Genomic DNA, 26,284 nt, shown 5'->3' with positions numbered 1-26,284 from the left:
ATTTAATTTTGAATAAACTTAAAAACAAAAGAAATTGGATGGCAGAAATTTATACGTCAAAAAATTCTTTACCAGCTAGCTGGAAAAATATTGTTAAATCATATTAATCATTAAATACTAGAGTTAACACATAGCTAGAAATAAAGATTCAAAATCAACCTCTAACCGAAATGACAAAAAAAGAAATTTACCAGCTTTTTATTAGGCAAGTTTTTGAAAAACCGTCCATTCAATGGTTTTTGGAATCGCAGTCTTCGAGAAAAAGTAGAATGGAATTCATGGTATTATATAAATCATAAATGTATTGTTGACAATAAAGTTAAACAGTTCAAAATTAAACTGTTACATAATCTTGTGGCAACTAACCTGAATTTATTCCCGTGGAAATTGAGAGACTGTCCTTTATGCATATATTGCCATGAAGTAGAAGATTATGAACATTTTTTTATACAGTGTTCTTCTTTATCAACTTTTTGGAACACCATAAATTCCGTGTTTAAAAAATTTGGTATAAATAAACATCTCAACAACATAAAATACATCTTGGTAGGATATAAGATATACCAAAAAGAATATAATTGCGTCAATATTGTATTGAGCCAAATCTGCTACTGTATTTATAAAACATACTTCATCAGTGAAAGGAGAGCAAAACACATTATTTTGAATCATTTATTTTATGATTTGCTTACTTTACAGACGTTCTTAAAGAAAAAAAAATGTGAATGTTTGTTTTCTGAATGAGTTTATTAACAACATTAAACACATTATCTAACTAATGAAGATGTGCATATTCATGACAGTTCTATGAATGATTTTATATGTATAGCTCTGTACGATTGTGTATTCGTCTAAAGAAATAAACGGACTGTGAGTAATTGCAGTTCCAAAGAGAAAAAAGTCTCATAGTGATAGCACAGTGTATTAAATATGGCCGCAGTATTCTCCAATGTTCAAAACAATTTTGATTCATTTTTATAATATTTCTACAGTCAAGAATTTTCTTAACTGGTTTACTCAATTAATTAACTATGGTATGCTGACATTTTATGCTGTATCATTTGATAACACATGCAAATGTTTAATATGCTATTGGACATTTCGAATCATCGCTCTGCATTTTTATTTCTTTGAATAAATGCTTATTACACAATTGATGTATACAAGAAAAGTACATTGAAATGATTGCAGATGTTAACGTATGCATCCATGACAATTTCCTACCAAATATGATCTAAAACAACAAGTATTTTAATTTACGATTGGACACTAGAGTTACCACAATCGTGATGAATACAACCAACCATTTCTCCCCGTCCCTCTGACCCTATGAACACAAGATTGGTTTAATGTCAAGTTAATGAGAGTTTTGTGCTGCTCTATGTTTCTTGTTTGTGATTTTGTGTTATATGTCTTTGGCGTTTGCCCATTGCCACTAAACCGGGTTTATGTTTAAATATTTTGCTACTGAGCATGTTTCTGTAGCTTTTTCCATAAATATTAAGAAAAATTTAAGTGATATTAGAAAATACTGTCAGGTGTACGATTTCAAATGTTTGATAACATTCCTATAAAAGCAATAACATTACTCGCCAATGTTAACAAAGTCATTGGTAATGACTCTTGTAAGACAGAGTGAAATGCGATATATACACAATACACAATGTTTTACTGATTAAAGGGCAATAACTCTTGTTATCCGAAGTAAAGAGTAATACACATTGCAGATGTACAATCACCCATGCTAACAAACATTCCAATGAAGTTTCATTGGTATACATACAATTGACTTATTCCTGATATGCTTTAAAAATCGGAAACCGTTTTAAAAGCATTTCCGCGACCGTGATCAATGTAGAATGATCACAGTCTACTCATCTGACCTCCATAGCAACAGAAACAACACAACAATTCAGCTATGTAACTATTACCTCAACAAACTTACTCTCCAATTTCGCTAACCCAAATGTCAATATTTAGTCGCGTTCTTTTATATTGAAGTAACCTTCAACACTAGATCTATTATAAGAAGTATGTGACATATCGTCAATCACCAAACACAATGCAAAAATACATATAAAGTATATAAACTGATGATACAATTGTGTTTGTGTTGTGCAACATTTAACGTAAAAATGACTACATTATCTTTTTGATATGGCTTTTCAATAATCAGAAATCAAGTAGATTTATTTTATTTTTAAAACAAGGGAGTTCAATGTATAAACAATCAAATATAGTTGTTTTTGTTGTAAAATTGCACACAAATTAATATTTAATTTGCGTTTGGTTGTTGTTTTTTAGGTCAGTATATTTTACCAATACAATATTTAATACAGTAGGGACGACATGGACCTGACGGTGCCTGTGGAGCACAGAATGAAAATGAAATTGAAAGAGTCATTGTAATATGGTGTACCGAAATCAACTCTCCACGACCATGTCAGAGCAAAGGTATTAGGCAGCAGAGGGAGGGAACGAAAATGAAGCGACAAAAAGGCTTTGTAAATTGCCAAAACAGGGTGTGTCGGCCACTTTTCCAATTGTGAAGGCGAAGGTTATTGAAATCCTTTACGCGTCTGGTATGCATACACATTTATGATCATATTATGTACAAGGTAGCACTGTATATGCCTAATAATGGTCTAAAGTGGTGTATTTCTTCCAACAATCTTGCTAGGTAACATCAACAATTTTAGAGGTAGTGCTGCCACTGAATCTAGTGTGAATATTGCAATATATCTGGTTACCAACTATAATTGAGATGGTTTGTCAAAACCAAGCTATATGATTTATAACCCATTTACAACGACACAGAAGTCAATCAACATGACTTGTGTACAAAATGGGAAGTTAATACCATGACCACACAATATTACATAATGGTCAATATTTTTTTCTTACGACGATTACAATAATGACCTCACGGCTATCACCGTAATTCGACACTTTTAGTAAAAACACACAGCCTAAAAGTCATTATCGTTATTCAAACACAAGAACACACAAGTTCTGTTCAATAAACTTAACTCCAACACTCAATGAATGACATTTTAAATGCTGCATAATTGTGGAAGGCTTGCTTCAGACCTTGATAACAACCCAAACCCATCAATCTGACGATGCTGATGCGATGCTACCGCTGACAAAGTACCAAATGATATGACAATAATTCGACTTTTATCTGTATCTCTAATCATAGAAGTACTTTGGATTTACCTATACGTTTATTATTATGTGTTTTATTGATAAGTTTCCTCAAATAAATGCATACTTTGATAAGTATTACCTTTTGCGTTTTATCTTTATTAAGGAGTATTGGGAAAAGAGTTAGGTTTGTGCACATAACTGGTTTAAACCCCCAGTAAATTTACATTTTACTGACCGCCCCGAGGCGGTACCTAACAATTCTTGATAAACGTGCCTATCCTTTATTTATAGTTTGTATGCACTGTGCTGTTTGTGGAGTTTTGTGCTGTTCTTCTATGTTTCTTGGTTGTGGTTTTATATTTTATGTCTTTGGCGTTTAACCAGTGCCACAAAACCGGATATATGTTTAGACTTTTTGCTACTGAGCTTGTTTCTGTAGCTTTTTGCATAACAAATGCATTATCTTTGTATTTTAATAAAATGTGTAAGTGGAATTAAACCGTAAATTGAACTCCAGCGACTTTAATAATGCACCTGTGAATTCAACTTCATGCAGCTTGACTGATATTTAAAAATATATATATATATAAAAGTCATCAATCGAATATCACATCTTGCGACCCCTCTCGGATCGTTAGAGTAAAAATGCTCATAGTCAGATTCTTGTTTCTTCAAAAACCCTTAAACTGTTCAAAAGTATAAAAACTTCCGGACTTTTAGTATTTTAAAGCTTGGGCCTTATACCCCTTGCGTTGAAGGCAGAAATATAGGCATGGATATGGAGCGTAGAAATGTATAAAAGTTGTAATAAAAAGTTTAATATATACAAATGCTACGTAAACTTACTCTACGAGACCGTTTGTGTTATAATTCCTTTGCACAGTGTTATCAATGCCACAGGAGGATTTAAAGGTGTTCACCTTTTGTTCGACACGACTGGTTTTTGTTATTGCTAATAAGGTATTCAAACAGATTTAGAATAACTGTTAAATAATCTGGACGTATGTAAATGGAAATCAGTGTACTAGTTCAGCCTACTGAAAACAGTATCCATTTGAAGAATTCTTAAAATATATTCCGTTGAATGCAGGTTAAATTTGATTTGGGTTTCAAGGTGCCGAAATATTGATGTGGTAGAAAATGGGGAAATATTATGAATTTAATAATTTAACGAAACAGTCATCAGCACAAGTGAACACTTACTGAATATAACTTAACGAGTTGGTAAAACAAAACAGAATTAATTTCAAATCCGTCTCCAAATTAAAAACTTGGAGCAGGAAATAGCCGAACAATCAAACCGTCAATATATAGGGTAATTTTAAAGGAAAAAAAATACAGGTTATTATAATAAATTATCATGAAACTTATCGCATTATAATTGAAAGGATTAATTACGTCAATATTTTAATGCAAAGAAGTTGAGAAGCTCGAATACACAGTTATAATTGCTGGATTAAAAAAAAGCAAAAACGTTACAGTTCCTATCGAAAAATAGACAAAAACGAAGATACTCAACCGGTTTATTTTCTTTGTTTATTTCTTTAACAGAGGAAATACGCTGCTCTTTCAATATTATCCTTCTAAATCATATTTTAAAAGTTTGTAAGACGATTATTTTGTCCTTTCAACAATTAAGTTGCTACATAAATGAAATCCTTCAGTTGTAACGTGCAATCTGTTGGTTTGCCGGTCTCCATACCCCATGAAGCAGGTCCAATAATATGGGCCTGACAAGTTCACACTGGTCAGGTTTATCCGTCGTCGGTTGATCTTGAGTTTCGCCTTTTCCTTTTTCATTTCCTTTAATTTTTTCAAAAACGTTTCCCATAACTGTATTAGGCTGAAAATAAATAATCGCAGTTAATCATGATATGACGGAAATGTTTTAAAATTTCTACCTTTTTGTACATATATATAAAACTCGCCAATAAAGTCCAAGAGATTGTTTAACATGTGTGTTTAAAAGTTTTTTCTGCGATATATCTGCGACAATGGGACGAACGTTCAGAGCTTTGTTAAAAGTTAACAATGCGATAAACAACACCGTTGCAAAACTATTCAAAGTGAATAATTAGATAATGCACGTTTTTAGATATGAACAAAAACACCCTGAACATTTGTTTCAAAACTAGTTTACAATATTTGCCCTCATGTTGATAAATTGTTATCTGACACTGAAAGCCATGAAATTTCCCTGCAATATATTTTCCCCAAAATTAGAACCATCACTACCTGCATAAGGTGATACGGAACGTCACATTTATTTATTTATGTGTTTTTATGTTCAACATAAATGATATTATATCTAAATGGCAAGGTTATATGTTGAATTTACATGTCACTGTGTCAAGACGGCATTATATCATGCCTAACTTACTTTCGCTCATGTCTGACACACATATTTTTTTGTCTAACTGACAACCATCATCATATTGTTATGTCTAATATACATTATATTATGTCTTACAGACATGTTATTTTGTCTTATAGACATTATAATATGTCGCATTACAAGTAAGCTCAAACATACTCATACACATATATTTGACACATTCCTATATTATTATGAACTATGTTTTATAAATATGTTACATAACGCTTGTATATTCATAGCTTCTACTTCTTATCAATGAGTCCTAACTACCGGCCTGAACAAAGTTAATTTCCTATATGTTCTTTATCCTTTCTATATTGCTTTTTTATTATTGTAAATAAATATGTATTTCTTCTTCTTTTCACAACAGTTTTATATTTAATTTCTTTGAACCTGTAGTATGGAGGTCTTTAAATGAGAGTTACATGGACAGTGCGGTGCCAATGTATTATTTATGTATAAAAAACTAATACCAAATAACGCTTATGATTTCCTTTGCACACCAATGTTATTAAAACCCTTTGATTCTCTTTGAAACTATACATCTTCAGTTTTGCAGGATACAAATGCAAATTCTGAATCTTAAGAATTGCTAGGGCAAACCAGTCATGTTCTAAATCATGGTTAATTTAATTATACCTTAATTGATATTAGCACGTTTAAATTGATGTCACTAAATAGAGAAGGCCTTGTCGTATTTGTTTAATTTTAAATTTGTTTTTTTTCCTTTATTCGGCCGATTGTTAAAAACTGTGTTAAAGCTAACATCGTTGTTAACGACATGCATGTTCGCTTTCAAATCTTAATTGCTCTTGAGGTGTCCGGGACACTTACAAGCTGCATTATTCGAACAATATTTGAGACAACTGTTTCAATTGCACTTGTTCTGTTTAAATAAATGTGCACATAGTAATAATTTCGTTGCATTATTGCATAAGTACATAAACAACACTTTGGTGATGTTTTCTTTACGGATCTTACAAATTAATTGTTAATAAGTAAAATTAGTTGGCTTCTTCCATCGTATAATCACGAAAATTAAAAGACAGTACTAATATAAGGGTAAAGCAAATGGTACCTTCTATTTTTAATGTATCCAAGCGTATAACAACGTGATTTTTATGCAACTGTTCAAATCATAAACTGATAGCTTGAAGAACTGAAAATATAGACATCGACAATCGTCAATTTCGACTCTGTATAAAACCCTTCTAAAACATTGTCATCGCATGGGATATATTTGTCTACGGGAGATATCATTCAGTACCAGTCTTTGTCTTAATTGATAAACATCCATTGAAGATACTTATTTGAGATAACAATCAAGATATTCATAACAATATGATACCTAAAGCCTTTTCAGCACTGTGTTTCATAGACAAATGCATTGATATGTACGATACAATGGTATAATTGCGAAAAAATAATAAGTTATGTTTGAATTTCTATACACTAGCACAATTTCTGGCACCATAAACAAATCTAATAATTATGACAATGACAATGCTTCACTTAAGAACACATAATATTCAATTATTAGTTCAATTTAAACTATTCATAATATTGTTTTTTATCGATAGATTATACTATGGTAAAGCTTACTATCAATCATGATCAATATCTTATTGTAAGCACATTGTAATTAGCGTAACATCAATATATTAGTTCTCTTTGTTCTATTTGTTCGTTTCGAATGTTTTGTTCAAAAAGATTGCGGGGGATGGGGCGATAAGGGTAATGATATATGTACTAAAAAGCATGTGCAAATGTGTACGTTAAACATTAGACGTAACAGATTCATTGTTGTCTGGCATTTTTGTCGTTACAGATGACTTTTAAAATTTGTCAATTTTCGAAAAAAAAACATAAACCATGACATAATTATATATTGACATAAAATGATTTATCGATCTATTTCTTTGGCATTAAAAATAGTTCAAAAATGATGATTATTTACCAATTTCCGTCTTGTACTTTAAATGGACTTGAGTACATCATACCAATATTCAGACAAATATTTACATATGACCGTCTGCAGTATTTTAACAATTCATTTTGGGAGCTGTGATAAGCCTGTTGGAAATATAAACACAGTTCTGTTTCTCTTTTATTTCACCAAACTGTGTATTTCAATTAATGCGTATGATTTCCTAAACGTTTAAAATAAATATTCCTGTAGAATTTGTAAATTTTACCATTTTTGACAGTAAATTAAAATTGTTAAATAATATATGAACACTTCCCATCAAAAAAAATCTGTTGGATATCTCAATAGAATAAAATCGCTTTTGTTTTTTCACCCCAAAATAAATAGTAGAACTGTTGTATTTCATTTAAAATCTTAATTGTAATATTGTTGTAATGAACATCAATGTTTCAGTAAGTCTTTTACGCAGCGAGGTACCTTAAATATGATTATCATTATGCTATTCAGTGTTAGAAATAACTTGGACGACAAACGCTTATCTAAGTCATAATTATAATGATAAATACATTTTGACACTTATTGTTTGCAATTGAATATCTCGAATCAGCCCCTGATGTGCTGATAAATTAAGAAATACGTGGGAATGTTTTTGACGGACCAATGAGGCATGGGTTGTATTGTTACCATTTGAAATATCAAACATGTTCGCACTATACAAACAATGTATTTACAATTGGTGCACTTGACTAAAGTTTAAAAATCGACTGATCGAAATAATTTTATATTTGCGTCGCTGTTTGTTGAGTTTTGATTCGTTGTATGCTTTAATTAACCGCTTATTGTTTTGTCGCCTGTCTTTTGTGTGTACTTCTTTTTTATTCATTCCTTTTGCGCCATAAGCGTGAAGAGACCGATAGACAAATTCAATACTGGCTCCTTGGAGTTCTTCAAACAAAAGTATGATGCAAATAAGAGTGTGAATCCAGAGTCACCACATCCCTTAACTAGACAAAACAAAGAGCGTTTTTCAGTCACATTCGATAAACGAGTATACGTAATGGGATTTTATTTTAACGAAATGAAAACCAATTTCAAAATAATTTGGAATTGTGCGTCCTTGAGATTAAGAGAACCAAGTGTAAATAAATGGGTCCATGTGTTGAAGATTTAAATTACATCTATATGATCTGCTTTGTGAAAATGCTGAGTTTCATCTACTATATGTAAACACCTGCGCTGCGTTTAGAAAAGGCGTTAACTTTGCGGTTAACGTTTGTGTATTGTTTCCTTGTTTGCAGAGTAGACGCTGCGATGCAACAGAGATACAAACTAAAACAGTTCATGTAATTCGAACCGCAGCTATTGTAAAAGAACTCCGGATGCTATTTTGATGATTTTGCCTTTTGTTCAATGCTCGTCTTTAAGCAATTAAGAACATATACGTATATATATGTAAGTATAAACATATATAAGTTTATTGAATACATGAAGAACACAAGTCTACAACAGATGCTGCGGATGATACATTAATGTCTTCCAAAATTAAGAAAAGACTGGAAATCTCATTATGATTTCTATTTCGCTTTTTTGCATGCCAAACAAACATAAATCTGATGATATAAAACGAAAACATAGTTGTTCCACAGACGGGATACTTTACTGTAGACGAACGAGGACCTTCTATTTCATATTTTAAAATCGAATCTTGCATTTACTTATGTGTAAAATACTCATTTCAAACACTTCAACATATCTATAAACAAAGAATTTAAAAATGGCAAGCACGCTTAGCAATCAGTTAAATAATTATGAAATGCTATACCAATCATTATTTAAACGACTTTATTCTTGTATACAATCATTTTAACATATACTGAGTCTGTAACATATCTGTCCTTATCTCTCTCGGACTTCAAACGTCCGTGTTTCTTAAGCAATTTGTGACCCTACCCATTAATGACAACCGCAGCGCAACAAATGAAGACCGCATTGTTTACAATCAATGATAATTGGCTTAAGACTACTGATAAAAAATGTTTGCAAAACCAAAGACTAACATTGTTCAATTGACGAGATATCTGATATAAGGGAAGAAATGTAATCGCATTGAATGATCATTGATACCAGTTTCAGGGAGATGTGTCTGAAGGAAATCAATTAGACAAAAACGTTGACCTTTTCTAAAATGAATCACCTGTTCTCCAGCTTTGAACTGATATGTTTTACTAAAATAATTAAATTTCTGCACAACCAGACACAAACTTTACATAAGATTTTTTTTAAAATTTGAGAGTTCACTGGATCTAAACAAAAACTACACAACTTGACAGACACATGCTTATGAATCCTCAATGTAATAAATTGTAAGAATTTGAATAATGGGCAATAAGTTTAGCAAATCGACTGTAGAAATCTCGAATTTATTTTCAACTGGCTTTTTAAAAATCTCGTAATAAGCAATTTTTGATGAAACTGACTGGATTTAAGAAACTACTTAAAGTTATAGCAATACTTGCTGATGCTGACGGTGATAAACCGTTTTGGGCAGAATCCGAAGGAGTATTTGCAAATTATTCTGTTTGCACCAGACGCAAAACTTAACAATTGTATTATTTGAAAGAGTTGTCTGATTTCAAAAGTTTCTCCAGCGATTGTGAATTGTTATGATGTGTTTTAAATCGTCGTGCAGGTAATCTCTGTGGAATTCTTCCATAATCCAACGTTGAAGGTATCTGTCGAATCTGGGTATCTGTAACATGTAGGAGATATTTAGCATAATTGGTGCTTAGTATTTAAAACAGCGTTACAAAGTGAATATAACACGTCTTTTCGATACTCTACGTGTACAGAACACGACTTCATTTGTACCAGGTACAAATAGATAGTCCTGTTCAATGACCCGAGTGAAAAACAAACAGCATTTACATTCCACAACGCCATACCAAATAAAAACAACGGAATGAAAAATCACAATGAACATTACGGTAAAGAAACGGATACAATTAAAATGAATAATTGATTGTGTATGAAGCCAAAATACAGATTATTAAAAGCTATTTAACGGATACAATTAAAATAAATAATTGATTGTGTGTGAAGCCAACATACAGAGTATTAAGAGCTATTTAACGGATACAATTAAAATGAATAATTGATTGTGTCTGAAGCCAACATACTGTTTTATATAATATACAAAGCATCTCGTTTTATTATTCGCTTCAAATGATGCTGGCCAAAATACAACAATAGGGTACATGCGAAAAACTAACGTTCCATGTGCAGAAACTTCTAATAATTGGAAAAGTGCTCTATAACTTAGATAAATCGATGGAACAGCCAAATTGTATTCATTGCCTTACATGTAGTAACGGTGTGAATAAATCAACTGTTTTAGTTTCAAGATCGTAGCATTTTGAATTAAACCTACGTGTTTTTCATTAACTAGAATTAGCAAATCTTTTACCTGTAAACGGTACCCATATCCTATTCATATACCTGACTATTGAGGAGTAACCTCCCATTCATGAACGTACTAAAATCATCAGCTACACGGTTCAAACCCCTCGGAACCTACTGAATATCAAGCTTAATCTGGTATTTTAAACAAAGTTTAAACAGTAAATAAATAAAAAAAATAACTGTTTCAGAGCTAGGTCCTGTAACTTTTAAATGGAGCTACCAACTTTGGTAACAATAACACAAAATTAAGAATCGGAAAATCACTTTATTTATGGGTTCCCCTATAAGCGCTAAATGCTAAATATGCATTCTTTATTCCTCCAAACGTTGACCTCTAAATTGCGTCTTCTTGAGAAAGCATTTCATGAAATACAAATCTTGGCATGTTAGCAATGTGAACTCCACTTGCGAAACTGCTGGCATTTCAAAAGACTTGCAGCTTATCTACAGAAGTAATTTTGTTACGAAAAGTGGAATTAAAACTAATGACACGTTCGAGCCAGAATCTTACCTCAGCTAGAGATGAATAGACAGTTTATGTATTATGTGAATACACAGTTCCAACTAGTCCCTGATCACATAATATTAAAGACACCTCGAAATGAATCGCGCAATATTGCCAATGACTGTCATTATAGAAACCATCGTCCCAGTGCACTTCGCTAGCTTTATAGCAGAAACGTTTGTTGGAAGAGAATTCTAAAATTCAATTAACTTTAACATGAGCTTATGTTGTGGCCTAGCCCCCGGTGAAAGTATAGACAATCGAAGAAGTTTATTCCGATGCGTCATCTATTTCAGAGTGTATTTGCTTTTGTATGGATAAAGTCGGACGGTCAGAGTGCGCAATTTCAGTATTGAACTGAATCTGCATTTTGCAGGTGGAACTCTTAAAATAAGGAAAAGAGTTTAGAAGAACTTCTCGTCAGCTCTTGTTTCATTTTTTTTTAGTTTACTGTCAAAATAGGTTCAAATGATTCGAACAAGTCCCTTTCTATATACCCCGACTGTCCTTTATCGTCAATGTAGATATGTTAATGTGACATGTTCCAGATCTTGCAACGTGGTTTGTCCGGCTCCCAAGTGGTTAGTATGGCTTCTTGTTACTTATATCTTCCGGCGGAATTGCGTTTCATGTGGCAACTCGTTGTCAAAGAGTCAAGTGAACTTTTCATGTGAATAAGTAAAACTACCGAATTATTGTAAAATTCGCAAAAATGACTTATTGGGGTACAATATTTATTTCATCCCATCTAAGCGTTGAATGATCAATTCAGTGCAAATGATACAGAATGTAACCTCCTTATTGGCGGAAATATAACCAAAACTATTATGCTAATAATTCTATACTGCATATAAAATAAATACATCTAATAATATGGACTTGACCACCGTGGTCTCATTGGAATGAACTCCTGCTAATGGTGTCGCATGACCTTTAAACTTTTAGTGGTTTTTAACCTAAAATATTTCTTTCTTTATATCGATCAAAGGAGTCACTCCTACAAACGATAAAGCAAAAAATAACTATAAATTACTGCAGTTTAACAATGTCAGAAAATCTCAAAATGCCTTAAACTTAAAAGTAAAACCACTTAAATCTCAGCACAGCAATCCGGTTAACTAACTGATCATCACTATGTACAGTTGAAAGGAACTGTACTCACGGTCGGACTGTACTCCTAACCAGTAGTACCTTCCCTTTAAATGACTGTAGTGTTGGTCATTGAACAGGATCGCTGCATTGAGGTTAAGGTTGCTTTAATTCAAATGACATTGTTAAAATGCAGTTACTCATCGTTGGAAGTAGTGACCCATTCGATAAATCTGAAGAAAAAAAGGTTAAATGTCACTATTTTTACACATCACATGACACCGAAGCAGGAGTTCATTCTCATCAAACTACTATGGACTTAGCATCTGACATAAAAGTATAATCTGTCAATTCATGTATTGATTTTCACAAGCACGTGAACAGAGTGTTAAACTAGTGGTAAACTTACTTTTACCAAGTTAGAAGGTTTAAACAACTAAGCAGTTATGATAAACAAAACTTTGAACATAATTTTTTGTTTGAAGAATGGTGCCTGCCCTTCTTGCATTAAAGGTTTTTTTTTGTGTTTGTTGCAATGGTATCATAATTCGTTTCCGTAGAATATAACCTGCATCCGTTTGTAAATCTACTATAATTGCTCATGCATAGTAATGATATCCTTCCAATCGTGAATTTCTGTGATCGTAAACAATATGATACACTCTTTGTACAATTTATAAGTTTGAAAGTCCAAATTGTTATCTGCTTTTAAACGTAATGTACGTAGAATCTTTCTGCTTCTAAATTTCGTTACTTAAGGCGGATGTTAAGGAATAGAAGGATATAGTGACGCAGTTCTGCATCCATGGTTGTAATTGCTGTCATATATACAGTTCGTTCGTTACTTAATTTTCCTTCTTTACGGATTTTTTTTGTAGACTGCATTTATATCATCCTCGTATCTTACGGCAGTAATTCCAAAAGCACGAACTGAAAATTGTGGGTAAACGACTTTGTCGCGTGACACACAAATGGTAACGTACCCACGTGAAGTAGGACAAGGAGCATAAACCAGTTTGAGTATTTCTACGTTATTAACTCACTTTTAGCTTCGAAACCTAGCTTACCGACTGCACCAATTCATAAGCGTTCCGGAAATTTGCGTATTGTCTTGCAAAACGTTTTGCATTTTGAGAACATTTAAACAATATTTGTGACAACTTACACACATTTGGCCAATATGTTATGAAAACGTCACAGAATACCGTTAATATTCTTTGCAAGTGTTTTGAGTGACCATCGCAATGTAAAAGAATATTATACTATTCTTAGATGTTTCTATTTTTGCAGGATCAACGTCTAATCAAGTGGTACTGTATAATATAAACGTCAACATGCAGACTCGTGAAATGTTGTGTTATGTTGTGTCAAAGTACTCACTTCTAACGGTTTATGGTGTAATTCTTAACTTGACCCAATTATGGTTTTATTTTAAATGCGTTTGAAATATCGCATCACATTGCTTCATTTATTTTGTAAGAGTCGTAGACTTGGCTGTATCATGCGAAACAATGTGCTGCCTTTCGTCGGGAGCCACTGTATGTGTTTGAATAAAATCACTCATTTGGCTGTATCAAGCGAAAACATTTTGCAGGCATTTGCATTTTGCCAGGAGCAACACACATGGTTGCTTTCCCTATCATCAGCCTGACATACAAGGAGCAGTTTGGTATCTTCTCGTTTCAGATAAAGGACACGGACTTCAACATACACTCAGGCAGAGGTAACGCCTCGTCACAAAATGCTCCATCTCAGGTTATCTCTCATGTTCAGATTTGATATGTTTATAGCACGAAAAAAACTAACCCTGGTCGTCATCAGCGATGTACAAAACTTTAATATCGCCATTAAATTAAGACTTGCAGGCATTCAAATATAACTTGCTATTTAGGTTACCAGGGACAATACGTCAATAACAAGCAACAGCCCACGCATTACCATTACAAATGTTGAGTCATATCCCTTCTTCGGATCCAAACAGCGTTTCGAGTTTTCTCTAGGTAACACATTGTTTATTCTGCAGGCGTAAGCAAAAACCAGGATTGATAAAATGTGTGTTGTTACCCTAACATTTACCTGACCTTCAATGATCAGTTCGGTATCTTCTCGCTTCAGGTGAAGGGCACTGGCTTCCAAATGCACTGAGACAGAGGCATCAGCGCGAACACTGTTCGCCTTGTCACGAACTGCTCAAGTAAAGAGTATATGTCCTGTTAAGATATCATGTTTTTACAAAAAGACATTCCAGATTAATAATAAGGCTTGGTTGCGTTGCAGTAAACAATGCAATATTGAATAATAAAGTTACAAAAAAAATGTAAAAGCAGGTATATTTGCAATCAAAACGGTGCTTAAATTAAATTCTGACTATTGATGAATGTTAGTAGATTTATTTATTCTTTTCAAAAACCGCCTCATGAATTTGCATTGATATTTAAAAATTATATACAATGTTAAAGTCGGATAGTGGCATACGGTATTGTTTTATGGGCTTTTAGAGCAAATAATTGAATGTTGAACATTTTAGGAAATGGGATTCAGACTGAATAGCATAAACATGAGTATAGGTAACGACAATGTCGCCCATTAAACAATTATATTAATTGAGCAAAAACTGTACAATATAGGTCCGAAGGACTCCACGCGTACTTTGACCAGCCCAATTGCGTTCATATGACATCAAGAATTATTAAAAAATACTTCATTTCATTAAAGAAAAGCTTTCAGTAATCCTTTCTTACCCATTCTTTAAATAGAACGACCCGACTGTAACCGGAAACATTTCTTTTCAAATGACGTCATAATAACGCGGGAAAAGATCAACCCCTTGATATTATTTTTAACCGTCAAATTGAAACACTGATGGCAACAATACATTTAAAATATAATAAATAAACACTTTCTAAAATGCTGATATATATTTTACGGGACCTGCTGACACAATACAAACAATAACAAGTTCAATAGTGTTGATGTATATTGTTATGCGACAAATTGCGATCCGACTATATCCGACTAAGATGTTGCGTTCATCGATTGATGAATGCAATTGCCGAAAGGCAGTTCTTTTATGGAATGGAAGTTAGGGTATAAATATAAGCATTTCAAATGTACGCCGTGACCCTGAATTGCCTTAGTGTGAGCAGTCATGGTGGAGGTGTGTGCTGCCGGCAATTATAATCGAATATTATACAAGATACCTCATGGAAGTTTAAAAAAGATATAATTCACTATCTTATATTTAATATCATAGTTTAATAGCGATCAAATAGTGAAACTCTATTGCACTGATATAATTGTAAGCAGTGTGGCTGGTTAAGGAGCATGAATGCCCAAACATACTTTTCATTCGTACAGAAAAAACATAGACAAATGTATGACAACGCCAATCGAGTTTATTTTCTCAAATTATTGACAGAGGTTAACACGACGTAGTTTTGACATTATATCTTATTTATATTTATTTAAAATATATTGAGGACCATTACATTATTCGTTTATTAGTTTATCTTTTATAAAAGGGACTCTTCCATCGTCAATGCATTTGCGTTTCTCCGAGTCTCATGAAGCAAATCCATTAATAAAGGAAGAACACTTAGGGACTTATAGTATCATCCCGGTCTCCTGTTCTTATTTTTCCACCATCGCCCTCATCACTAGGAGGTACAGGTTGAATGGATCCTTCATCGCCGCTGCCTGTGAAGCCTCCTCTTCCTCCTCCACTATTCCCCATAATTATCTTGGTCTGTAAATAGTAAGAATACCATACGAAAGCATTATAACATTGGGTTCACTATAATAGGTTTCTTGATGAATATTTGTTGCCGTATAATACCATGACATTAATCAAATCCAATGATTATGATTAGACACAAAGTAAAACTATTCTCTACACTGTCCCTTTAAGACACATAAAAGGAACACGGTTAGTTGTTCAAATTATAGCTGTGCGTTCCTGAAGGAAAATGCGCATTTGTAAAATTATGATCAAACATAGCAAACGCTTTCTTTGCTCTATGTAAACTATACTTAAGTACAAATGTGAATTTCATCTTTTATAATATGTACGAAGGTACACCTGTGTCTTCCATTTGTCTTTAAATTTTCAAAGAATTAATTTTATATGATAGAAGGCATGAAACTATTTTATCTTCTTACTTGTAAATAATAAACGGATAAATAGTGTTAAAAGTTGCATTTCTCAAAAATCGTTGCAATGTTGTAAGTGTATTAAGTGCCCGTAAATCCAAGCTCTGCAATGAAAGTGAATGTGTGTGCTCATTAGGTTTACTTACACGGGCTAAAACTGTGTTGGATACCTGCTGATTGTAAATAAAATTATTTCAACAAGCGTATATCCACCATCACCTACTGATAACGCCACCAATGTTGTAGTTGGAGTCGGTTTTAAAAAAAGTTTTGATTAGAATTTATCATATATATAGTTATAAACATAATTTATAACGTTTTATCATATCCGACGGATACGATTAGATCAGAGCATACATCATTTTAGTAATGAAATTAATAACAGTAGTTTTAATATTTATACTTGTATTGCAATGTTGGCTTGTCCTTTAGCGATTTGGTCATTAAATGGGACAAATATGAACAGAACGGTGGCTCCTTTGTATTTATGATAAAGATTTAATAGCTGAAATGAAATATTTATATTGGTACTGTGAACAAAGTGGTAAAATAATATATAATTTTAAATAAACTTACAGTACGAAACCATTTAAGTGTCCCTTAGCACAAAATCCTATCAAACTCATTTGATTATCTTGGAGTTTTTAAAACAGACTATTTTTAATTCAGATAAAAACGCCTCAGAGTTGGAACCCCGATTGAGGATTTTTCATTGGCTGAATGATTGTCAAATCTCTATAAAGACACTACTTTTAAGCTTTCGAAGACATGTGTTAATTTGAAGAAAAAAACTTCGGGTAAGTTTAGAATATTTTGTTTGTTTCTTGTTAGGATGTTTGGATTGTATCCAGATGGAGAAAAAAATGTAAAGAATAACAACCAACAGATCAGGCAACAGCTCCTACATAATCAATTGATAGCAAGGATTGCTTGGGCAAACTTGTAATCACATTTTGTTTCGATTATAAATTTCTATGAACTGAGATGTTTTTGAAAATCAAAACGCAATTCCAAAACAATGCATATTACATTTGTAGTAGGTAGCTTTAAGCAGAGTCGAGCCTAAAATTACAATATAGATGTCGGTAAACAAATTAAAGATAAGCACAGTATTTAAAAGCCGATCATTTAATGGATTTAGCTATATAAATAATGTGCGATCTATCGATTTGATTTAATTGAACCATTAATCAGGTAACATTAAGTATTCATGTCTAAAGCTGGGGCACCATAAACAATACGAACTGAACACTCCTTTCAGAGGCAATACAAATGTTATAAACACTAAGCTATTTTACTTTTTCTTAATACTATTACTCGTATTTTTTTAACAAATGTTTAAATAATTATGTCCACTTTCGTAAATGTCCCAAAAAGTCTCCTGTACTGGAGTAACTGTTACCTCCCTGCACTTATAATACAACAAGTCCCACCGTATTGATTACAACTACCATCATTACCATAATCATCAGCAGTAGTAAAAGCAGCAGAAACAGCAGAGAAATGGCCACATTTTGAAGCGTTTGCTTTCAGTGTACAATGCAATGACATTTCAATTGTTAAATACTTTCAATTAAATTGTTGAATATAAATAAACCGTATCCTAAGATGTCTTTAGATGTCATTTATTAACGCTGTGTATTTATGCCATATAGGAAAATGATAGCTAGAACATTATTTATGTGGAAAACTACAGAAACAATAGCCAACATCTTAACATTAATGATATATAGCGAATTCCTTGACTTTCAACAGAAGTCGATTTAAGTTTGAATTAAGTTAAAATCTATCTGTACATTAACATTACTTAATTGGGCATAGACTGCATTTAAATGTTAGAACAATGTTATAATTAAGAAGATATTGGATTCATTGTTTGTTTTGTATAGATTGTTTAAATTATGCAGATTGTTATCAATCATGAGCAAGATCCGTTCTTGAATTTAACACTGTAATTAGCCTGACATATATTTATTTGTCCCATTGAAATCCTTTGTTAAAATAAAAGTCAGAGGGCGGAACGGGGTTTAATTGAACAATGGATTACTAAAACTCATGTACAAAATTGAATTTCAGTCGCAACTTATTCATTTTCTATCATTACAGAGACTTGACAATTGACAAAGGAAAAAAAAAACATAACATAGTATGCAGTATATCAATTCAGATTTTGGAAGCTCTCTATCTCGTTATTTTGATTAACCTGCGTAGTTCAAGTGTGCATATAGTTTTGTTAGAATTTGTAAATTTGACCCTTTTGACAGTAAAATATAACTGCGATGAAATCATTAAACAATTTCCCTTCGATGTAATATATTTTCATTTAGTTTTATTTTTAACCTTTTCGTATAACCGGACCAAAACATAAATAAAAACTTCTGTAGTTCATTTAAAATCTGATTTTTAATACTGTTTTATGAAGATCAATAATTTAGAACAACTTCTACGCAGCGTGCTACCTTAAATAGGATACGTATTCTGAATGGAAAATACTTGGAAGACAAAGCTTAAATATGTCATTATTACTATTACTATGAACAGATTTTGACCTTCAATTCTCAAACTGATATATCACGGATTAGCCTGTGATGTAAACTTAAATTTATAAATACGGTCATGGATGTTTGCTTGCCAAAATAACAAGACAATGTAGTATTGTTCTATTGTTGATATCAAAGATCTTAGCACAATGCAAACAGTAAATTTGACAAAACAATGTAAATGACTGTTAACGTTATTTAAAGAAACAAAATAGTGTTTTGATATTGAAGAAACGTCTGGTTAGTATGTAATGTACTGTTTATGTAATCGTTCTAGAAGGAAACAAAATATATATATATATCTTCCTAAAATAATTAAATATTGACATGCTGAATTTATTTTATTATTACGCCGTTATGTCAAGGACATTTCAAAGACATTAACTCAGAGTCACCGAACGTATCCCCACAACATTCTTCCGTACTATTATTAAAAGAAAATAATATACGAGTATCTTAAATATCAAAAGAATTGCCATAATGGCCCTATACCGTTCACCTGACTAAAATCAACTGCTTCTCGGAGTACTGCAGAGCAGTGAAAAAGGCAGAACAACATATTGAATTAATTAAATAGTTCCTTCCCCTTTAGTCGGTTGTATTTTCTTATTTATAGAATTATTGTGCAATGTAGTTTCAATAAGAACACAACAAGAACCGTTACATAGGAGTTTCCCTTTAATATCTGTGTATTAAAAGTGTGTGTACAATTAAAATACGCAAAATATTACACATTCTTACTTCTGAATAATCATAAAAATAATTTGTAAATCAAACATTGTTGTAGAATTCACAACTTTTTTATTAAACTATGGTACTCAAAAGTATTTTTTTTATCTCCTCATGGACTCAATCTGGGACTTAAGACTAAGGCTTAGATTTCAAAAGATATTTTTATGTTTGAGTATAAAGAAAACTTGTTACAACTGGGCGTGGCCACTTTTGACCCCATGGATATATTTTGACCAATTTTGGTAAAGGAACACTATCTGAGGCTGCATGCAAAATATCGTGGGTCTTGGCCATAGGGTTTTAAAAGAATATTTTAAATTGTTGACGTCGGTCGACAAACAGCAGACGGCGAACGCTGGACTCCGCACATTAATCGATCACAGAAGCTCTTGATGAGCACTCCGTGAAGGTTGAATTAAAGCTTTATTCAACGCATAAAAGATAAATATTATCTTATTATATAAACTAACCCAACGAGACCGTATTGTTATACTTTGTATTAGATTAACACGCATGGTAGTCGCTTCCACTAACAAGGTATTTTAACAGAGTCAGAAATATTGTTGAATAGTTTCAACAGACGAGTGTAAATTTAAAAACACATTAAGCCTTCTAGATACAGTATCCAGATAAGAGGTTTGTTTATTCTTTTCCGGTGAACGCAAGGTTAAATTTGATTTGAGTTCCATGCTGCCGAAAAATTAGTCTAGTTAGAGGGAAGGAAAAGTACTATCAACACCATAAAACGAATCAATCATCAGCAGAGGTCACCACAAAATGAACGCTCATTTGTGAACTGCGCAGTACAAAATACTGCTAGGGCTACCTAGTAACAAGATAATGAGTTACATGGTCAAAATAACGGGTGATTAAATGAAACTACAGTGGTCAACAGTTACAATGAGTTTGTAAAACAAAAATCACAGCTAAATTTAAAGTCCTTCCCAAATCCAAAACTGGGAGCAGGAAAGAACCCATCGAACAATCAAAACATCAATTTAGATATACCCAATAGCTGGTGTAATCATGGGTTTGGCGTTTAACAGGCGTGAAGGTGCTTAACATTTGACTGTTCTACTTTAAGATCAATCATATATTCATTCCTTGCCGAGGATTCACGACCAGTGGAATGTAACTGTGACATAACACATGTGAGTATTAACGTTTAATGACCTTTGTAATCATTTGAACTGTTCACTTTTTCTTGAACGAATTCAGAATGTGTATTAAACATTTATCTCTTGTAACATTAATGAACTTCAACCTTTGTTATTTATGAAATCTCAAAAACCTATTTAAAATTGTAAAACGTTATCTCCTACCTTTCAAATTTCAAACTAGATAAGAACCCGTCATTGATCAATGACGAAAGTATCACAAACAGAAACAAGCAGTATCTGCATTCATGTACAAAGCTAGTATATATAAGAAGTATATCAACGTCACAAATGTATGATGATATGATGTTAGAAACTAATAATACAAAGCGGAAAAGGAATGCCACACGAAGTGTCAAATAAATTAAGTCAAACGGAATAGTGTCATAGTTGATATTAATATAATAATAATAATGCAGTTAATATTAATATTAAAAATGTGATGTGTTACCACTCATTTATTGAGTTTAGAAGACTATATAGTTATTAAAAATACAACACAATACAATTTTAATATAAAATACAAATATTTACATAATAAGAGGACACAATGATTATCTTGGTTTAAAAATAGATTAACACAACTGAACAAATCGAATAAATGACAGATGAGATATTATCTTAACAAGAGTTTACTGAATTCATACTATTGTGTTAAATTGCTTTATCAGTACTACCCATAACCAAAATAGATTTGTATCGCCTTCAATTTGCTGTTTTTGACAAAAACAATTGTTGGTTTAATAATGTAGAATGAGTTAATCTATAATTCGATCTCCCGGTTGAAGTGCATTTCAGGGGCAGATGAATGAGATTTCAGACAAAGAACAATTGCATTGAAATATTATACAACAAAGCTCAACCATCCAACCTACTTGAAGAAAAATAACTCTATACATCATGTAATACATTGAAACTTTAGAAATGTACACAAACTTACAAAGATTACTATCTTTTGCAAATAATGGAAATGACTGACTTTAACATTATAGTAAAGGATTTGCGTGTAAGCACACATAGGTCAATATCTCAACAACTACTTGGTGTATTGCATTGAGACTCTGTAAAGTAGTACTCGACGATAAAACATTCTTTAATTATCAAGTAAGATAGGTTTTGCAATAGTGGAGATTTCTTTGACAGCTCTCGTTTTTTATGAATTGATATTTGGTATCCTAGAAAAAGTACGGTTTAAGATTTGTTATGGCTAAACTATTCAAATACTAAAATAAAAGGAAAAAAAGGGTATTAAAGAATGCTTGAAGACATCGGACATAAGATAATTTGCTGAAAGTTTTAGTGAGTAGACATTCACTGATATCTCAGGGTGTTTCTAGCCTATATTTACCATTGAAAGGTTATTTAACAATTGAGTAATTTTATTGAAATTGGCGCCTTTTTGCTTAATTGTTTTGGGGAAAGGAAATGTGTTCGTCTATGAAGACTATATTATGAAGGTAGAACAAACCATATTGTAGAGTTAATATTCTATATAAGAAAGGAAATTATCGTTGAAATATGAAGCAAATATTTACGTCGACACCAGTTTTAACGTGATGCTCAAAGCTTGGTCGAAAGTGACACTTAAACCATTTTTTTGCTTTAATAAAAACAAATTTGTTCGATCCGTTATATTTGAGCATACTTCTAAAATGATCCCAATTACGTTATGAATCCAAATTTATTAATACCTTTCTTAGAAAAAGAATTCTAATGTTGATTACCAGAACATTGATTTTCTTGTACATATAACTGGCTATTTCGAATTTTCAACGTATGCATAACAGCTGTTGTCAAATGCATATATCTTGACCATACTATACGCTGTTACATTTAAAATTTAAAAGCATTATTGTAGATAAGTAATTTTATGCTATCACAAACTCCAGGGCTATGGTGAGAAAACCATACGTTGGTTCCCATTTACACTTTGCAGTTATAATTCACTATCATAAGTTTTTCGTAAATTAAAGATTAATATGTATTCATGGATAACAGACTAAACAAAATACTTTGTTTTTAAACAAATATACATTTATGTCACTGATTTATCAAATTAGCGGGTGCATGTCTCAATAGGGACGACCAACACCCTCCTCAACCCCAACCTTGTTTATATCCCTTTTGGAGCCTCTCGAGAAGGCGAGTTTCGCCCAAAGAAGCGCCTCTACAGTACTGCCAAACTTCCTTTTGCATATGAAAGCATGTGTAAACGAAAAATGTTATTCATTTAATCTGCGTCCCGATGCACCACATTAAACAAGCTTCTTTGTATTTGCAGAAGTTCCACGGTTTGAAGACCGTTTTTCTGCTATGTCGGATGAAATACCTGCCAAACGGCGAAAACTACAAGGAGAGCCTTGCCCTGTCGATGGTTCTATCGAAACGCAATACTTCTCAAATTATCCTGAAAACGAGAAATGGATGGACGATCCATCTTGTTCAGGACAAAATACAACACAATATTCAAAGAAAAGAATTGTTAAGGCATGTGAACTAAAACACAAACATATCGATGTCCATCTTGCTGAGAATCAGGAGAACCTTGAAAACAAAACCGAAACGCTTTTACAGTCTCTCGGGTCGGAAGGCGATCGACTGGAAGGAACTATAAGCGATGTTGCTGATGAAGAAAAACTATCAATAGAAGAAAAAGCCAGCATTCTTCTTGCTGAGAATAAGGAGAGCCTTGAAAACAAATCCAAAACACTTTCAGAGTATTTCGAGTCAGAGGGCGAACGACTGACAGGAGATTTACGCGACGTTGCTGATGAAGAAAAAATATCAATTCAAGAAAAAGCCAACATTCATCTTGTTGAGAATCAGGAGAGACTTGAAAACAAATCCAAAACGCTTTCAGAGTATTTCGAGTCAGAGGGCGAAAGACTGACAGGAGATTTACGCGACGTTGCTGATGAAGAAAAAATATCAATTCAAGAAAAAGCCAACATTCATCTTATTGAGAATCAAATGAGCCTTAAAAACCAATTCCAAACGCTTTCAGAAAATCTCGAGTCAGAAGGAAATCGATGGACAAAAAATATACGCGACGTTGTTGATGAAGAAAAAATATCAAATAAAGAAATTCATCAAAGAGCGTTAGAAGGTAAACATTTTTTTAGAAAATTTCAAACTGTTAACAAAGTCAGACTGATTGCTAAAGCGCACCGCTTTTACGATGAATAGGGCAAGTTTTAAACAGTGGTATAATTTCACACAAAAGAACAAATGGTTTCAATAAAAAGTGTACTATCTATGTTCATGTTTCTGTTATTATTCATTTAATATTAGTTTGGTCACACCCATCGTCAGATACGATTTACCCATTTCGAATTGGTCACACGTGAATATCTGACTTTTGATAACGCAATGTTGTATAAAGCAAAATTTATTTCACATTAACCGAAACAAATGAACAAGTTTCGATTTTATTTGTAAACGGAAATAGTCGGGAGAAGTAAGATTCACGATGATGTTTGATCTGATAAATTAGGAACAAAATTATTTTTTCTACGAATTTATATTTTTAAGCATTTTTTAAAGGAAAAAAATGCACTTGAAATTTCAGAAATATACACATATTATTTTTGAAATTGTTAAATTTCATGGAAATTATTCGGTACATTGTGCTTATGGATTGCGTATGTCCTTTTCATCCAATTAAGAGATATTAAGGAGTTATTGTGTTGTTTTTTTGTTTCAAATTGTGTTCCATGCATTATTTATTCTGTTTATTTATTTAACAGGCCTTCAAGAGACCCTTGTTGAGTATAACCTGTCTAAAAATTCAGAATTAACTTTGGGACCTTTCTTTCAAAAGGAAAATCCAGAGCTTGTAAATTTTTACGTTCCACCAACACTTTCTAAAGTTTTGCCAATGAGGTTTGCTACTAGATATTCGAGTTACAAAAAAGAACCAATAACTAGTCTAAAGCAGCTACTTGACAGACGCAAAATATTTACCTGCATCACATCAAATGCTGGATTGGGCAAGACCTCGTTCTGCAAATTTTTAGCTCGTTTATGGTGTGCGGTAAAGAAAAACGACAATCACCTCTTGGGGGAAATCCAAGGGAAGGCGGATTACTTGCAAGACGTAGAATTCTTACGAGAGTTCCACTACCTCTTCTCTGTCAGTCTTAAAGATGTCGAAAGTCACAATGTAAATATTGAAAACATTATATTCAGCCATCTTCGAAACAAAATCGATGATACATGGGATGATGATGAAAACTACAAACGAACTTTACAAAACGACTTGAAAGAAAAGCATAGTTTGATCATATTAGACGGATTAGACGAGATAAACATGTCTAAGATCACGGCTCCGCTTCAATCTAAAAAATACACAATCATTTGCACGTGTCGTCCATGGAAACTTGGCGCAATGGGCATGTCTACATCGACGTACACGGAAATACAGCTTGAAAAAATGGACTTGAAAAGTACGCGCAATCTTTTAAAACATGCCAATGTTTGCCTGAATAGTCAGTCTGCCATCAAGCGTGATATTGATGCGTTTTATACTGTTCTTAAAGAACAGAACTTGGAAAGTCTTTTGCCAAATCCACTCATAGCCTTGCAATTACTATGCATTTATCATGATCGGTATGACACGAATACTACGGAAACGAACAAATTCTTGTTAGGAAAGACACGAACGCACGTGTATGCCAACGTAGTCGATATGATGTTGAAACTCGCAAGCGATAAAGAGCCAGATTGCTTCAAAGAGTTGTGCGACAGACACCAGGATATTAAAATACTACCAAGGGGGTTTGATGAAGCTGCAACATGTAACAGCATACCATCATTCGTCGAAGTCTTGGAGAGTTAGCGTTTCAGGACATTATGCGAGAATCTGAAACTGAAATGCCGGAGCATTTTGTCTGCCAGTATCTACACGACTATCTTAAACAAACCGAAATAAGGTTTCTTTTAGCATCCGGTCTCATATCAGGATCTGCCTCCAACCGATTCAGTGACAGATCAATGGTTTACTCATTTTTGCACAAAACATATCAAGAAATGCTCGCATGTGTATACATTTCCACAAAGCCCTTTAACAGCGATGATTGGAGTCGCTTTGAATTAAACTTTAAAGCAAACTTATCCCCCGACATGATGTCATTTTTGTGTGTTATGAACTATGAGCAAGGAATAAAGTGTTCAGAGATTTTCAGTTCAAGTGAAAGAGTT

The 26,284-nt window shown here is 32.8% G+C and overlaps 1 protein-coding gene and 1 long non-coding RNA gene across 2 annotated transcripts; one reads left to right on the top strand and one right to left on the bottom strand.

The window, feature by feature from the left end:
- Positions 1-4,661: 4,661 nt before the first annotated feature.
- LOC128240568 (uncharacterized) lies at positions 4,662-6,746 on the bottom strand. The gene is made up of 2 exons (XR_008262199.1): positions 6,606-6,746; positions 4,662-4,993 (listed from the first exon to the last, which is right to left on the bottom strand). It is a non-coding gene; the product is annotated as an uncharacterized LOC128240568 (long non-coding RNA).
- A 14,241-nt stretch (positions 6,747-20,987) lies between these two features.
- Positions 20,988-25,922, top strand: LOC128223511 (uncharacterized). Its single transcript, XM_052932822.1, has 3 exons — positions 20,988-21,079; positions 23,367-24,191; positions 24,832-25,922. The coding sequence occupies exons 2-3, from the start codon at positions 23,399-23,401 to the stop codon at positions 25,920-25,922; spliced, it is 1,884 nt and encodes a 627-aa protein (XP_052788782.1). The 5' UTR covers positions 20,988-21,079; positions 23,367-23,398.
- The last annotated feature ends 362 nt before the right edge of the window (positions 25,923-26,284 follow it).

Source organism: Mya arenaria, chromosome 1 (genome assembly GCF_026914265.1).
Source record: "Mya arenaria isolate MELC-2E11 chromosome 1, ASM2691426v1".
Lineage (NCBI taxonomy): Eukaryota > Metazoa > Mollusca > Bivalvia > Myida > Myidae > Mya > Mya arenaria.
Note: the sequence above shows the minus strand (reverse complement) of the source record. Positions and strands in the feature narration are given on the sequence as shown.

Coding starts and splice junctions, on each gene's coding strand:
- LOC128223511 (XM_052932822.1), top strand. CDS start 23,399: ATGTCGGATGAAATACCTGCCAAACGGCGAAAACTACAAGGAGAGCCT. Junction 24,192..24,831: donor TCATCAAAGAGCGTTAGAAG/GTAAACATTTTT, acceptor TTTATTTAACAG/GCCTTCAAGAGACCCTTGTT.